This window comes from Delphinus delphis, chromosome 11 (assembly GCF_949987515.2).
Source record: "Delphinus delphis chromosome 11, mDelDel1.2, whole genome shotgun sequence".
Lineage (NCBI taxonomy): Eukaryota > Metazoa > Chordata > Mammalia > Artiodactyla > Delphinidae > Delphinus > Delphinus delphis.
This window is the reverse complement of record NC_082693.1, coordinates 90,952,827-90,969,850: the sequence shown is the minus strand read 5'-3', so window position 1 is coordinate 90,969,850 and position 17,024 is coordinate 90,952,827. Positions and strand designations below refer to the sequence as shown.

At 53.4% G+C, this 17,024-nt stretch overlaps 1 protein-coding gene across 3 annotated transcripts; it reads left to right on the top strand.

The window, feature by feature from the left end:
• The first annotated feature begins 256 nt into the window (after nt 1–256).
• On the top strand, nt 257–15,718 carry FOXRED2 (FAD dependent oxidoreductase domain containing 2). Of its 3 annotated transcripts, none has more exons than XM_060025588.1 (9): nt 257–318; nt 944–1,492; nt 3,189–3,440; nt 3,574–3,837; nt 4,196–4,362; nt 7,103–7,268; nt 8,967–9,208; nt 10,405–10,575; nt 13,407–15,718. In XM_060025588.1, the coding sequence occupies exons 2-9, from the start codon at nt 945–947 to the stop codon at nt 13,658–13,660; spliced, it is 2,064 nt and encodes a 687-aa protein (XP_059881571.1). In that variant the 5' UTR covers nt 257–318; nt 944; the 3' UTR covers nt 13,661–15,718. The 3 variants fall into 3 exon arrangements, with proteins under 3 accessions (XP_059881571.1, XP_059881573.1, XP_059881572.1); XM_060025589.1 differs by lacking the exon at nt 257–318 and adding an exon at nt 381–457; XM_060025590.1 differs by lacking the exon at nt 8,967–9,208 and having other exon boundaries at nt 13,407–13,633.
• The last annotated feature ends 1,306 nt before the right edge of the window (nt 15,719–17,024 follow it).

Genomic DNA, 17,024 nt, shown 5'->3' with positions numbered 1-17,024 from the left:
CAGCTGCGATTATCTCCAAAAGTCGTCTGCTCCCGTGCCTCCCTTACACGTGGAAAGACACAGCTTTAAAGAGCCCCAAGCCACTTGCCAGATTTGACCTTCAGTCGGGCCACCACGCGCCGGCACGCGCCGGCCGGCGGAGCAGCACGTGCGCGGCTCTCGCGAGCGACCCGGAGCCCAGAACCCGACAGCCCAGCCCCTCATGACGCGCGCCGCCACGTGACCCCGCCCCCTGCCATGGGCGGGGCCGCCGCGGTGGCGCGGGCAGGCCGAGCGCGGGCTGACTTGGCTGCGGGCTGTCTACGGAGCGGCTGGGAGGTTCGAGCTCTGTGCGGGGGGGTGGACTGGCGGGCCGGGGAGGCGGGAGCTGCGGCCGTGGGCACCAAGCACGCGTGGGGAGCGGCTCCCGTATTCAGCGCGCCCGAAGGAGGGCGGCCTCGCGCTGCTCCGCGGGCAGGTGTGCTGGGGCTTCCCTGTCACGTGGCCGAAGAGACCCGGGTGTGGGACGGGGGCCTGCAGACCACACCTCCTTCAGGCTGGAGGCCGGAGCGCGGGGGCGTGGCCAAAAAGACGTGACCCGCGAGGGTCTGGCCTTGGAAGGCCCTAGGGGGGTGTTGGGCATCCCTGGAATTAGGGGAAAGTGGAGAAAACACCCAGCCTCTTATTACCATGGCAATAAGGAGTCTGGCGCCCTTGGGAACTAAGGTCCTGAGGGAGATGGAGGGGCTCGGGACTCCTAGGAGGAGCCCAGATCCGAGCTTGAAACGATGGAGTCGGGGCAAATGAGTTCAGAGGTCCTTGGGTTCTGGTCCTGGCTGCACCCCTAGTCGCAGTGAGCGCTCCGGCAAGCCCCTGCCTTTCTGGGCCCCCAGTTCCTGGCTCACCTCCGCGGGCGTCAAGGGGCCTTCGTGGTCCGAGGCCTCACCTCTCTGGTCTGCCGTAGGATGGGTCTCTCCGCCGCGGCCCTGCTGTGGGGCCTCCCAGGGCTTCTCCTGACCATCGCCCTGCACCCGGCTCTCTCCCCGTGCCCCGCCCAGGCCTCCGTGCCCGCGCACCGGGACTACTGTGTCCTGGGTGCCGGGCCCGCGGGGCTGCAGATGGCCTACTTCCTGCAGCGGGCCGGCAGGGACTACGCCGTGTTCGAACGCGCCCCGAGACCGGGCAGCTTCTTCACGCGCTACCCGCGGCACCGCAAGCTCATCAGCATCAACAAGCGGTACACAGGCAAGGCCAACGCCGAGTTCAACCTCCGCCATGACTGGAACTCTCTGCTCAGCCACGACCCCCGGCTGCTCTTCAGACACTACTCCAACGCCTACTTCCCCGATGCCGGCGACATGGTGCGCTACCTGGGCGACTTCGCAGACCGGCTGGGGCTTCACGTGCTGTACAACACAACCATTGCCCACGTCACTCTGAACAAGGACCAACGGGCCTGGAATGGCCATTACTTCATCCTGACCGACCAGAAGGGCCAGGCATACCAGTGTAGGTAAGGAACCGGGCTCCAGGGCTCACCTGCTGAAGCCAGTGCCTTCCCTGGAAGAAGGAAACCCCTTGGTTGGCCCGTAGATGTGGGAGAAAAGAGGCATTTCTGCCCATCCTTGCTCCCACTGAAATCCAGTGCTAAGAGGTTCAGTTCAGCCATCATTTCCCAAGTGTTTCCTAGAAATGTATGTACTCAAAGATACTTGAAAATTCTGACCATTTCTTTCCTCCAGGATTTTTCAGACTTCAGTATCTTCACATTCACTGAAGGACTCCAGCATTGGGTGTTGAGCATTGTCTGAGCTTATGCACCCACAAAACTCTTTTTGTAGAGCATCTCCTAGAACTTGTGTTCCCCAAAATACAGTCTGAGAAATACTGGCAAGTGTCCAGCAAGTGTTAGACAGGCTCAGTAGGATTTCTGAACTGAATGAGAGGGAGGGCCAATAGGCAGTGCTGCCAGGATTCAGTTTTAACTCGCTTTGACTTGGGAGAAAGCTCAGCACAGTCTAGAGAACCCAAATTCAGAGTTATATGATATACCGTGCTTGTCTAATCCTCACAAGGATCCTTTGAGGGAGGTTCACTGATGCCCATTTTACGGATGAAGAACTGAGGCTCAGAGAAGTTAAGTAACCGGTGCCGTGTCACACGGCTAATAAGGGGTGCAGCTGCCACTTGAGCTCACATCTTCCTGACTCCGAAGCCTGTGTTCTTAACGCTGTGCCCGACTGCCTCTCCGTTCCCGGCCGTCAGCCTAGCACCTGGCTCCAGGCAGGTGCTCGATCACGGTTCATTTTCTCATGCCTTTTCCCAGAGGCTCAGCCTTGCTCCTTGCTTGTTACAGCCCAAGGAGAGAAGGGTTGGGCCAATTTGGACCCTCGCATCTTAGGCAGCAGTGCTACAGTGTAGGGGATTCAGATGTGAGCAAATGGACAGGCCAAAAAGCAAGGGGCCACAGAGGCTGCCCAGGCCCCTTCTCCAGGCCACCCGGTCCTGTTTTCTAAACTACCTTGTGATCAAACCATTCCTCTGCAGGCCGGCAGGGTCCGGCTCCCAGCCTGTCCACCACGGGATTGTAATCCCCACCAGTGGAAAGAGCAGGACTCTGGAATTAGGCTGACCTGTGGTCAGATTCTGCCTCTGCCGTCTAAGGAGCTCTGGAGGTCGTGGGCCCACGTGGAGCCTGCATCTCCTCACCTGTAGAGCAGGCGGAATAACACCAATGCAGAGCTGCTTTGAGCAGTAAGATGAGGCAGAAAGCACTTAGTACAGGGCCTCGCACAGAATCACCACTCAGCAGATTCCGCATCTGCCACGCAAGTAAGAAAGGGGGAAGCAGATGTCTAGTTTCTTTTTCATGACTAGGGTGGTACTTGGTGAGGCTGCCATGTTCAAAACTAAGTGAATTAATCCATTTCTCATGGTGTCACCCTCTCCAAAGTCAGAAAGTAGAACTAATTCTCACGTTTGGTATAATCCCAGGAAGGTGTAAAGGAAACTGCACCCACTGGATCACTCAGTGAGAGGCCAGGGTAAGGTCTCAGATGCACTGAATAAATGAACAACCTGCTTTCTTTTAGGAGCCAGCAGTCTGGGTGAGGCGGGCGAGCCAGGCGGCAGGTGCAAAGAGGGATTTTTCACTTCGTGGTCTCATAGCTAAGAGGCTAAGCCATCCTCCCTCTGTCCCCCACCTGCAGCGTCCTTCTCGTGGCCACTGGCTTGTCAGTGCCCAACCAGGTGGACTTCCCTGGCTCCGAATACCTGGATGGCTATGAGTCCGTGTCCGTGGATCCCGAGGACTTCGTGGGTCAGAATGTGCTGATCCTGGGCCGGGGGAACTCGGCCTTTGAGACGGCGGAGAACATCTTGGGTGTCACCAACTTCATCCACATGCTGAGCCGCTCCCGGGTCCGGCTCTCCTGGGCCACCCACTACGTCGGCGACCTCAGGTATGCTGGGCAGGCACTGTGTGCGCTGTGCTGCCAGCCCCTGCCCCCCGCCCCACTAACCACCCTGGCCCCTGAGGCTTCCTTCCCCGGCACCGACTTCTTTCTCTCTCCTGACATTCCCCTTGGGCCCCAGGGCCATCAACAATGGCCTGCTGGACACCTACCAGCTGAAGTCCCTGGACGGGCTGCTCGAGTCTGACCTGACGGATTTGGCCGTTGTGAAGGACCTCGAGGGCAAATTCCACGTCACCCTGAAGTTCCTCCTGGAGGAAGGCAACCGGAGTGCCGACGCCGTCCCCCTCCCCCAGGACGATAACGACAACTTCGCCTTGCGTGTGGGCTACGACCGGGTCATCCGCTGCCTGGGCTGGAACTTCGACTTCTCCATTTTCAGCAAGTGAGTCCGAACAGAGGGGAGGAGCTGGATCTCTCAGCAGAGCCCTCTGGTCAAGGCCCAGGTGGACAAGGAGACGCCAGAGGGCTTGAACAGATCCTCCTGTGCCATCAGGTCACACAGGGACCCAGAGCCCAGCCTCCAGTGCGGCTTGAATCCTGGCTCTGTCCCTGACCCACCACATCTTTAACGTGAACCTCAGCTACTCTGTCTGTTAAATGGACATCATCATACCTGCCTCCTAGGGTCACGGTGTGGTTTAAATTTGAGCAGGAATGTAAGCACTTAGCTCAGTGCCAAGCCTGTAAAAAGTGTTTCATACATAGCAGCGATTTTTATTCACAGCCCTTTCCATTCACAGGTCCCTCCGACTCTCTGCAGGGGGTGAGCTCAGCAAGAAGTACCCCCTGGTGAAAGCCAGCTATGAGTCCAAAGGGAGCCGGGGCCTCTTTGTCCTGGGGACTGCCAGCCACTCCGTGGATTACCGGAAATCTGCTGGGGGCTTCATCCATGGATTCCGATACACAGGTGAGCCGGGGAGAGAGGGCCGCTGTCCCCAGGGTCTGTAAAGAGACGCCTGATTCCCTTAAAGCAGCCTTAACAGCAGTTGATCGTCATAAATTCCCTGCGGGGCAGGCAGCAGTGGGTTTTCGTGGTCTGAGGACACATCTAGAGAAGTACCAGTTAAGGTGTAAAAGCAAGTACATCTGGGGGTGGCGTGTTACCCGCATCTCCATGATTGGCAAGGACTGCTAACCTGGGGAAGCAGCTGCGTGGTCTCAGGGGTGCGGCTTCATAACCTCCCTAAGCCTCTGTTGGCCCTCCCAGATGTCAGAGTTGTAAATGAGGTGAATTCTTCACCCATAGAGCTGTTGTAAGGACTAAATAAGGTAATATCTGGAGACCGTGGAGCTGTGAAGTATTACGTACACATAGACTCTTTGGGTACCAACAAATTTCAATAAAAGTTGCAACTAGATTATATCAGCTCTTTTTCAAAACTCTCAGTACTAAGGGCACCAATTTTCTGCGCTCTGGGTAGCCCACTGGATGGGTGCTTTATTGCATGACGAGTGTTACATGGGCCAGTTAATTTGACCATAAAAACACCATAAGGGGGCTTCCCTGGTGGCACAGTGGTTGAGAGTCCGCCTGCCGATGCAGGGGACACGGGTTCGTGCCCCGGTCCGGGAAGATCCCACATGCCGCGGAGCGGCTGGGCCCGTGAGCCATGGTCGCTGAGCCTGCGCGTCCGGAGCCTGTGCTCCGCCGCGGGAGAGGCCACAGCAGTGAGAGGCCCGCGTACCGCAAAAAAAAAAAAAAAACCACTATAAGGATCCTTCATCCTGATGTTTCTATATTTAATGTGATGCCTCACTTGCCTTAATGCTACTTTTTGCATCTCACTCTCCTTCCAGTTTGACAGGGAAATATAGTCATGCTTTGCTGTTGATTTCCGGGCGATATATTTTATACCATTTGCATGTTGTCAGGGAAGGAAACCGAGAATGTTAGCTGTCTGTTTACCAAAATATTTGCAAATGGAACACACACACGTACACAGAATGGGAAGAGTCTGTCTCTCTAGCTGTGTCCCCAGCAAGAAACCCTCCTCACGTTCCCGTGCATGTCACCCTTCCTGCACCTGCTGTCCTGACAGGTACTGCCCCATCCCTCTTGCTTCCCTCTGTCCTCTCATCTTTCCCCAGCTCACATTCTTAATTCTCCCAACAGCCCCATAAGAGACATCTTGTTGTTTCAACTCCATTTTTCGTAGAAGGAAACTGGGGCACAGAGAAGTTAAGTCACTTACCCAAAGTCACCCAGCCAGTGGATGGCAGAGGTGGCATTTGAATCCACACCTGTCTGACTTTGAGGCTCCCAGCTGACCACTAAGCTTCAGGCAAATGGGAAACAATCCTGGATGGACAGGCCACCAAGGGCTGTGATCACTCCTACTAGCTGGGGACCCCACTAGAGGGAGGGGCAGTGTGGCTGTGCACAGTACATCCTGTGTAGACAAGACAAGTGGAAAACAGCAAGGCAGAGGAAAGCAAGATGAAAGATGGTAACCTCAGAAGGTAGGGCCTGCTGGGAACCCTGCCCCTCCCCCTCCTGTCTCTCTCCAGTCCATCCCAGCCTCACTTGCCTGACTTGGGACCTCTTGGTCTCTCCTGACTGGTCTTCCTGCCATTGGTCCCTCTGGCTTCCCATCCAGCCACTCCGGTACCTACCAGAACACTGTTCTTTAAACAGGAAAACCTCCAGGGGCTCCCCAGCCAGGTCCTCGGCATGGTATCCAGAGTTTCGTGCAGCCGGCACCAGCTCGCCTGCCCTCGCCTCCTTTACAGAATGTGCCAGTTTCTCGAGGTTTTATGTCTTTGCACCGATGCTTCTTTTGTCAGGCCCCCTTCCCACCCTTCCCGAGCTGTGTAATTCCTCATCCTTTCACAAAACGCAGCATAACCTTGTTTCCTCCAGAGAACCAGATGTCTGTCTGTCTGTCTCTTCCTGTGACCGTTGGTCGACCCAGCCTCCCATCACGTGAACTGTCTGTGTCCTCGCTGGTACTGGATTTGAGTGTTGTGTTGGTTCATTTCGAGGAGCAGGCACCTGCGTGTGGTGCCCCAGTGTCACCGCTGTGTAAGGGCAGCCCCAGGCACACAGAAGATGTCCCCCTGTTGTTTGAGGTAGCTGTTGCTTTTCTATCCTTCCAGAAATATACAGAGCATCTCAAAGTAGAACTCGGTAACAGATGTGGGTTTCGGCTGTGAACAAGAGAGAGCAGTCAGAGGGTTTCCATTTGGGAGTCTCCCATAGACATGGGGACTGTGGGGTGGGGAGAGATTGCAGAGGAAGGCTCTGGGTCTGGTTTGGACGCGTCACATGTGAGGTGACAGTGGCAGGACTTCCATATGCAGATGGCCTAAAGCAGAAGTGGGCATTCTCGGGCCTGGGGACCAAATCCAGCCGTGCCCGTTCATTTCGCGGTCCTCTATGACTGCTCTGCCACCAGAGGCAGAATTGAGTCAAGTGAGAGAGACCGTCTGGGCTGCAAAGCCAGAAACACTTCCCATGCAGCCCCTTTCAGAACACACGTGAGGACCCTGCTCTAAAGGCACCTTCTTGGAGCCGCGCAATACAAGCGTGTCCTGAGTGCAGAGCTGCTGGGGCTCTGCGTCCCTCCCCCCCCACCCCCGGCCCCGCCCCGGAGGTGAAAGATAACACCTTAAGGGCAGCGTGCCATTCCTCCCTCTGGCCATTTCAGTGCGTGCCGTCCACCGGCTGCTGGAGCAGCGTCATCACGGCGTCACGTGGCCCTCCACCAAGCACCCCATCACACAGCTGGCCAGTGCCATCATCCGGCGCGTCAACGAGGCTTCTGGGCTCTACCAGATGTTCAGCGTGCTGGCCGACGTGGTCCTGTTGGAGGAGTGAGTAGTCAGCCCTCGCCTTCCCACTGCCCCTCCCCCTCCCACGCCGTCGTGCTCTTCTCTGCCTGTTGCATGTGTGGAAGAGCCCAGTGGTTCTTTCCTGAGATGAAGATGGCTGGTGGGGTGGGCAGGGAGGCTGGGGATCAGTCTATTCTGGGGAAACCAGTGACATCAACACCACAAGCTCTGCTGACAGACAGACAAGACGAGTGTGACTGCAGCTTTGCCACTTTCCACCAGTGTGATCTGGGGCAAGTTACTTAGCCTCTCTGAGCCTTTCTCTCATCTGCAATATAGAGCTAATGATACCTACCTCGCAGGACTGTAGGAAGGAGTAAAGGTAACTGGTAGAAAAGCATCTGGTACCAAACAGATGAGCAGTGAACTGCAGTGATGACGGATCACCACCTGCGTGGATTTAAGAGCTCCTTGGGCCAGACCATGTCGGCTCCTTGTCAATCAAGTGATGAGCAGCAGATCACAGAGGACGCTCCCTGAGGAAGAAACCACGCAGAGCAGGGAAGGGAGAAGAGCTGGGGGCGGTGAGCAGTGGGGCTGGTTCTGAAAGGACACGGGGCAGGTGAGACGCCTCAGAGGGAACAGTCTGCTCCAAAGCCAGTGAGTGCAGCAGCGCATCGAGTTCAGGGACCTGCAGGAAACTCAGCGGTGCTCAGAGCAAAACCCCCATCACCCTTGACTCCTCTCTCTTTCATACCCATTCACAGCATCCGTAGGTCCCATCAGCTCTACCTTCAAACTGTGTCTAGAATCTGCCTCTCACTAGCCCCCCACTGCCACCTTGGTCTGGTCCACGAGCATCTCTCACCTGCGCTAATACAGCAGCCTCTCACCTTTGACCTCATGGTCTGCTCTCAACATGGTGGCCGGAGTGATTGTTTTTTTTTTTTTTGGCTGCTGGTGCATGCGGGCTTTTTCTAGTTGCGGCGAGTTGGGGCTACTCTTTGTTGCAGAGCACGGGCTCTCGGCTTGCAGGCTTCAGTACTTGCGGCACGCAGGCTCAGTAGTTGTGGCTCGTGGGCTCTAGAGCACAGGCTCGGTAGTTGTGGCTCATGGGCTTAGTTGCTCCGTGGCATGTGGAGTCTCCCTGGACCAGGGCTCGAACCCGTGTCCCCTGCATTGGCAGGCGGATTCTTAACCACTGCGCCACCAGGGAAGATCCAGAGTGATTCTTTTAAAACTTGAATCACTAGAATTCAGTTCTGTTCACTATCTTCCCAAGGCCCGCAGCTTCCCTTCCCAGCCCAGATGACACCCGACATTCCCATCGTGGCACACATGGTCCTCCTCGACCTGCCCCCGCCGACTTCCCCTCCCCTCCCCCTTGCTCCACTCCAGCCACACTAGCCTTCTTCCTGTCCCTTGAACATGCCAAGGTGTTCACTCACTCCTAGGGCTTCTCCATCACTGGTCTCTCAGCCTGGCTCACCCTCTCCCTAGATACCCACTCAGGTTACTCAGCGTCTTCTGTCTTCCTCCCCAGTGTAAGTCAGGGCCCCGCTGTAACAGTAATATTCAAGGGAGACGCGCAGGCCTGATCAGCGTCTGTGCGCTGTTTGACGGGCGCTTCTAGGCAGGGGAGGCACGCGCACGCACACACCACACGCACGCACGCCCACGTCTGGCACCTCTGCCGCAGCACTGAGGGTCTTACCCACGCCGTGTTGCCCCTGTCCCCAGGAATGCCACTGCTTTTGAGTACCTGGAGGAGTTCCCCATGCAGGCGCTGGCCCAGCTGGAGGCAATCACGGGAAGAAGGGCAAGGCACGGGCTCTTCGTCATCAATATGGAGTACGGCCGGAATTTCTCTGGGCCCGACAAGGACGTCTTCTTTTATGACCGCTCTGTGGGGCACACGGAAGACGCCTGGCTGTCTAACTTCCTCCATCCTGTCATCTACTACTATAGGCACCTCCCCACCGGTGAGCTGGGTCTCCGCTCTCCCCCGAGCGAGGGCACTCCTCGGACCCCAGCGCCATTAAGCTGTCACGCAGCACCCTCAGCTGACAGAAGGGGGGCCTCTAGGGGCTCTGCCTAGAGCCTAAATGGGGCAGATGGTCCAAGAACGATAAATGCTATTCCCAGATCCTGGCCCACACATCGACCTGGGTAGGCCACGTGTGGAGCGGCCTGATCACCTCCAGGCACCACGTCGTCAGAGGGACACTGTTGTTGCCGTCTCCAAAGGAGGCTGACCGTGGAGTGGGGAGCGGGGATCTGGGGACTGACTCTTAGAAGGAACAGGAAAGGGAAGGGGAACTGGTTAGCACAGGAGGGGAGTGGGAGAGCTGGGCAGTGTTCCCAGGGCTGTCCTTTCCTCGCTGTGGGACCTTGGACCATTACTTAACCCCGCGGAGCCTCCGCTTGCTCGGATGTGAAATGGGGGTGGCCATGGTACCCTCCTTGTAGGATGAGGGTTAATGAGATGATACAGCACAACGCCAGCATGGCGCCCAGCACGGAGTAGCTACCGAATGATGACCAACCTGGGGAACACGACTCCTGCTTCCAAACTTGAAGGGATGTCCCCTGGAAGAGGATGACCTAAAACTAGAGGTCGTTCCAAAGGGCGGAGGTAGCGTCAACAGGTGCAAATGACAGGAGCGCAGGTTGACGTTCACTCTAAAGGAGCAGCGCATCGTGAAGGCTGCCGGGGGGGGATGGGCCACCTCCCAGAGTCTCCCGATGCAGGGATGGCCGTGGCTTGGTGCCCTGTGGCAGGGACACACAGAAGGGCACCCACCAGGTAGGAAACTGGACTAGAGGGGCCCTAAGACCCCTTGGATGCAGGACGCCGAGTCTCCTCACAGAAAGGCCAGTTTCAAAGCAGCCACAATAGACCTCAGCTCACGTAAGTCTTAGAAGCAAACCAAGTTCAAGTGACTGGTCCTAGTTCTGCCCGCTGACAGTGCAGGGGATGAGTCTAGTCCAGTCCCTCTCCCTCACGCCCACCCTCCAGACATTTGGAAGGACAGCTGAACAGGCTGACCATGGCCCACGCAGAGGTGCCTCAGGAAGGCCGAGCGCGAGGGGCTGGGGGGCAGGCACCTGGGATGTGGCCCTGGGAATGGAAGCCCCGCGCTCGGCTCTGACATGGCGCCCTTCGTCCTCCCCACAGAGCAGGAGGTGAGGTTCCGCCCTGCAGGCTGGCCTCTGCCGCGGCCCACGGCCATCCACCACATCGTGGAAGATTTCCTGACGGACTGGACGGCCCCGGTGGGGCACATTCTGCCCCTGAGGCGCTTCCTGGAGAACTGCTTAGACACCGATCTCCGGAGCTTCTATGCAGGTAACTTAAGTTTCCCGAAGGACAAAGGGGCTGAGCTGGAGGGTGAAGACGACCAGGTAGATCCGTGCCCTGTGGAACTTCAGGATGTGCGTCTAGAAACCCAGACCCAAGACTTCCATCTCCTACGACGGGAGAACTCGGTGTTCGCAGAAACCCCCTCCCAGTACAGCACACCTGCAAACACTGAATAAAATGTCTTTTTTAAAAAACCGGCGGGAAAATAAGGGAACTCCCCAGAGGCTAAACACCAAGAAAAGCACAAACCCACCCCTGGATGAGAGATACCTGCTGGTTGTCAGTGGCCTAGAGCCCGGGTAACTGACCAGCACTTGGAGCTGGGAAGACGAGGCTGGAGCAGGGTAGGATGTCTGTACAGAGACCTTTAAATAGAGCTGGGATCTCAGTAGGTAAAGGAGAAGGCAGAAAGCACTCCCGAGAGAGAGAGAGAGGAGATGTGCGCTTTTTGGCTCTGGGTAGAGTGGGGCAAAATCTCCCCTGAGAATTTCCATCCACTAGGCCTCACTCGTGTGAGTTTGGGGCCAAAGTTCACACTATCGTTGTGGTGCAGAAATCACAGAAGTCAATGTGAGTCTTCTGTGAGGACACATACCTTAAAACTAGGCCTCAAAGAATTCCCCCAGATAAAGTTCCCAGGAACATGAACTCCCAAGCAGAAATCACTTCACACATAAGGATACAAACTACCATGAGGGAGTGTCAGCAGAAGCAACACACTGTAGGATGAAACCTACAAAGACTGTGGGAAATGGAATGGTCAGAGAGAGGATGTAAAGTATGTCCAAAATCTGTAAGTAAATAAAAGAGAGATTACTGAAAATAGAATGAAAGGGCAGGACTACCAGAATTGACTGGGCAGATTTGAGAAAGGTCCAATAGAACTTCTGGAAATGAAAATATAAATTTGTAATTGGAAACTCAGTGTCAGGGTTAGTAGCACATTAGACAGAGATGAAGGGAAAATTGGTGAACTGGATGGAAGATAGCTCTGACAGTCAAACGCAGAGAGGGACTTGGGGAGAGAGAAGTCTCACGATCCCCAGGAAGAACTGACCAAAACAAGCCAAGTTTTTGTCTTTTTTTTTTAACCCCCTGAATTACCAGGATACCCACTCCTTTTTTCTGTCCAGCAAACCTCTGTTGAACAGTGATTGTATTTCACACACTATTCATATCAAACCAGGTTAGAGACGGTCAGTTCTCGGCCTATGGGTCAGAGAGCAAGTGTCCTTCTTTCATCCCTCAGTCTACCTTGAAATAAAAATGTATATATTAAGGGGGATGGCTTAAAACAATACTTCAAGTTAATAGTCTAAATGCGTGTAGATGCTCAAACAGGGGTAGTTCATAGAGCAGAGCTAAGCAGCTTTGAAGTACTAGCATTCTGCAGACATAAACTCTCACCATACACTTACACATGAAATTACCCACTATAGATCTGGAGACCTCAGCTGCAAAACCTCTGTCTGTTTCTCGAGGTTTCAGGAGTACACGGAGATGCCAGTGCCTGTTAGGGAGTGTATTCCTACCCTGAGTTACGGCTCCTGCCGACCCGTCGTCACAGGCCCTGCAGCCTCCTGGCTCCTACTCCCTAGATAGACTCAACAGTACAGGCCACCGAGTGTCACTGCCTCGAACTTGAAGGAATCCTCCCCACAAAGGGCCAGCTGGCAGAGGGTGGGCTTTCCCTCCACCCGGTTAGTGGATGTGCAGCCGCTAGTTCTGGACCCAGATCTGCTGGGCTTCTCCACCCCCGGCCCCTGCAGAAGGGGTGACGTATGTCATAGGAGGAGGTGCTTGCCGAAAGGCCACCTCACTGCCCCTCTCCATCCTCTCCCACGTCTGCCGCCGTCCCTGCTCAGAGAGGATGGTCATGGACCATTCTGGCAGGGGCCCTCTGTACTACAAGTCAGAGGTAAGGTAGGAAATAGTTTTCCTGTAGCACCTCACAGCCTGATCACTCGTGTGAGCCTTACAGCGTCCTTTGGTAATGTGCCTATTCACTGAGGCGAGAGACTCAAGTTGGTTTTCTGACACTCACTCCATCATCTTCCCATCCTGTCTAAATCCCTTAGAAGATTGAGCCCACCTCTGTTTCATCCTTTCTGTTCTTTAGGTCAAAGTTATATAAGTGCTTGGCTAAAAGGCTTTTTCACCCACTTCCGTTCCCATTCCCCAGAAGGAATGACTTCTAGCTCTTCTGGTTGTCTCTTAATATTTCTAAATAACACGTATCCACAGCTCTTTCTTCATTGATCAGATTTGACCTACACACCAACTTTCTGCTGTGGCGCAGACGAGGGTCTAGCAGTTTTATCTTTACGTCCCCCATAGTGCTTAGAATCGTGCTTTACAAACAGTATCTGCAGCTCAGACATTGTTGAGGGGATAAATCTTTGCAGGGAACTCTGAGCTCAAAATGGAACTGACCACCAACTTCCCAGCCCCCCGGGGTGGCTCCTGGAAGAGAAGGCTGAGGGGCTGCTCCTGGGTGGCCGAGCTCCCACCCTGCTAGCGCCACGCACAGCAGCATGCGGGCCTCCCACCTCTGGGAGCTGAGCCGTCTCTTTGGTTTGCTTTCCTTTCCTTTGGAGCCTTGTTTTTCCAAAATGTTGAGGCAGCCTCCCAGTCTTGGAACCTCAGGGAGGGATGAGATCCACGGCTACCCAGGTCAGACGTGAGATACCCAGAAAAGTCAGCTCCCAGGCTCAGGGGATGGAGGGAACCGGGTGAGGCCCCTGGGGCACTGGCACCCCCTCCCCTTGCACCTCTCCCCACACCTCTCAGCCCGGTCTCCTCTTGCTTTTGTGCAGAGTCCTGTTTCCTATTCGCCCTAACACGCCAGAAGCTGCCACCCTTTTGCCAGCAGGGGTACCTGAGAACACAGGGGCTCGTGGGAACTGAGAGCCTCCGCCAGCACGGCGTGGAGAGCGGGCTCCTGTGGGACTATGCCACTGTGGGCCGGGGGGTCAGCGGCCAGCAACCTGGCGACCACGGGCCAGGACAGCACCCTCTGGCTCCAGGGCCTCCGGTCTCGCCCTTCGACAGCAACAAAGAGGAGCTCTGATGGCCAGGCTTCTCCCGCCCAGGCCCACAGTCGGCCCTGCCCTTTCCCCACGGTTCAGTGCTCCCACCGACGTGATTGCCAGAGACACCTCAGATCATCGCAGTGACCACACCAAAGCCACACGGAGGGCACGGAAGGGCTGAAGGGCGGCCACTCGGTGGTCTCCCCTCCTGTTCGGTTCAGAGGTGCCTGGGAAGTGGGGACCAGAGAAAGCATCTTCTGCCAGATGGAAGGGAGCTGCCTTTCACACCAGACTTGTCTGCAAATGAGCTGTCACGGAGCACCAGGCTGGCCTCACTTCTGTCCCCATCAAGTGCCCAGTGGTTCCTTTTCCTTCCAGTTGTCGACTTAAAAAATATTCACAACCTAAAAGTTGAGAGTTATGTTTTATTCAGCGGGAATTCTTAAGACTTCAAACCCAGGAGGCAGCATCTCAAATAACCCTGAAAGAACTGCTCCGACGAGGTGAGCGGGGAGCCAGGTTATCCAGAAGTTTTGCAACCAAGGGCAGGTGGTCTGAACATCAAAAGATTATTGTTAATTAAAGAAAACCAGATATCCCAAGTTTAGGAACTTAGTGCCTTTCTGTGTATGGGAAGATGCAAGAGTCTGGGCTCACTGAAATCTTTCCTTTGCTATGCACCTCAGCTGTCTGGGGCCAATATCCTATGTTTTCACATCCTGAGTTTCCTCAGGGCTCACCGTGGGGAGTGGCTGCAGTCTGATGGCTGCTCAAAGGCAGGTATTCTTTCCTTCCTGAGCTCCCTCAGGGCTCACCAGCTCACATCAGTGGTGGCTGCCATCACTGATGAGTGTGGCATCCTTTGTTTACTGATGTAGCGGGAAATACTGCATTTCTCAGATCCTCCTCTTGGTTGGAAATTTGACCAATATTTGGGAGAAATTTCATGACCAAATTTTGTCCCACGGCACTGGGAGGCGCATCCCAGATCGGGTGAACATTTTTGTTGATGTGTCACTCCAGGTGCTAGTTTCCAGATTAGACCCTGTTGATAACTAAATTCTCTGGATCGTCTGTCTTACTAGTCTACTATGATCCAGGAAATGTTTTCCCTTTTTGCTCCTTCCCGTACCTAGAATCACACTGTTACAGTTATTCTGTAAGAGTCATAAATGTGATCTGTTTCCTCAAGATGTTTAGCCATCATCAATTTTGTTGGAGGCCTGGTTACGCACTGGGTACTGTAAGAGACGACAATCTTATAAAATAGACAGGATATAAGTAATGCAGCTAGTAATATTGACAAAGTCTTAGTGCAGCAGGGAGACACGAAGTACAAACAATTTGGAAACAAAGAACAAATTAAAACAATTATTAGTATAACTAGTTGTAATCCAGTTGCAATAAACCATCAAGTCCACAGGAGGGCCAGCTGGAGAGGCCAAATTTTGGCAGGAACAGGTAGAGAGAAAAAGATAAATGTTTCATCTTTGTTTACAAAGGTATACCTTATCAACTTGTTGTACATCATAGCATAAGAGAAAAGGTTGTTTTTTGAAAAACAAAGATTAAAGCTAGTATATTTCCCAAAGTCATAAAGTTATAAATCATATTCATCAGTTCCTTCAGTCCCATGTAATTGATTCCTGTTGATCTGGATGAAGTAATCAGGTTTTGAGTTTTGTCATTTGTTACAGAGTTCAGTGGTATTATCTAAAGGCAATCAGAAACTTATATTTGGGGACTTCCCTCCCTGGTGGCACAGTGGTTAAGAATATGCCTGCCAATGCCGGGGACATGGGTTCGAACCCTGGTCCAGGAAGGTCCCACATGCTGCAGAGCAGCTAAGCCCATGCACCACAACTACTGAGCCTGTGCTCTAGAGCCCGCGAGCCACAACTACTGAGCCTACGTGCCACCAACTACTGAAGCCTGTGCACCTAGAGCCCATGCTCTGCAACAAGAGAAGCCACTGCAATGAGAAGCCTGCGCACCGCAACGAAGAGTAGCCCCTGCTCGCCATAACTAGAGAAACCCACGTGCAGCAACGAAGACCCAATGCAGCCAAAAATAAATTAATTTTTAAAAAAAAAGAAACTTGTATTTGTTTTTTATGAGTCTTCTTAAAAATCTTCATTTTGTAAAAGCATCAGGACAAAACTTAAAATAGCATGGTTAAAGATCTGAGTACAATGCAATGGGCAGGAAACTTGGACATTTCTGTGACATAACATTTTAGGATAATAACTAGAATTACGACTGATAACATTATATCAGGGCATATCAGATGTTAGGGATTCCATATAAATTTTGGAATATCTATATTAATGACATTTATCCATACACTGTAAGCTAAGGTTCATCTCCAATCACTTGACAATGTCTCTGAAGTAATTAAACATACCCGATAAACTTAGTTTAACATTCATCTCTGAGATGTCTCAGGATGTTCCTTCAAAGCATCCCAGAGTCAGCTGCAGGCTAAAAGAGCTTTGGTTGGATTTTAATATTGGGGAAGTTTGTTAAAAATATCAAAACTGTTTTAAAACACAACAGGATCACAGGTCACTGTGAATCAGTACTTACTCATTTAACCAAAGTCACAAAAAGATTAAAAAATACAGATCACTTAAGCCAGGTAGCCAGTTGTCTAGGTTTATCCAACTAGGTTTTAACCTTTGATGTGGTATTAACACATAAACCAAAGCAGTTGTCACCGTTAACAATTTTAGTGTTTTTCTAGGTATGAGAAGATGCAAGAATTTGGGCTCATGAAAATTTTTCTGAAAATATCTATCTGAAGGCCCGCTCTGCCAGTTTTTCCCAGAGCACAGAGGGCCTCATTCCTGATCTCCACCCTGAACTGCTTTCAGGGGGTGTTGAAGGTCACCAGCTGCAGTGGCCATGATTTAATCTTTGTAGAGGTAGGTGGCAAGTGCTAGTTTCTAGTCAGCAGGGCCCCTTCATGGTAATAAATTTGACCATGGTTTTGGGGCAGCATTTCATGACCATTTCATCCCACGGTGCTAGGAATGCTCATTCCCAGGTCTGGCAAAGATTTTTCTGATAGGCCACTCGATGTGCTATCACGGGACTAGGCCTTTACTAGCATCCCAAAGTCTCTGGACCACCTGTCTTCATAGTCTCTTATGGTCCAGGACAATATTCCCTCTTGTAGCTTCTTCCCATATCTAGAGTTACACTATTTCAATCATTGATCTCATATGGAACTATATATCATCGTTTTTCTGTTTTGTTTTGTTTTTTGCGGTACGCGGGCCTTTCACTGTTGCGGCCTCTCCCGTTGTGGAGCACAGGCTCTGGACGCACAGGCTCAGCGGCCACGGCTCACGGGCCCAGCCTCTCCGCGCGCATGTGGGATCCTCCCGGACCGGGGCACGA

Bases quoted from the DNA above. Each gene is read 5' to 3' on its own strand.
- FOXRED2 (XM_060025588.1), top strand. From the start codon at position 945: ATGGGTCTCTCCGCCGCGGCCCTGCTGTGGGGCCTCCCAGGGCTTCTC. The intron at 3,441-3,573 runs GTATGCTGGGCA...CTTGGGCCCCAG, and splicing joins CACTACGTCGGCGACCTCAG to GGCCATCAACAATGGCCTGC. The intron at 9,209-10,404 runs GTGAGCTGGGTC...TCCTCCCCACAG, and splicing joins CTATAGGCACCTCCCCACCG to AGCAGGAGGTGAGGTTCCGC.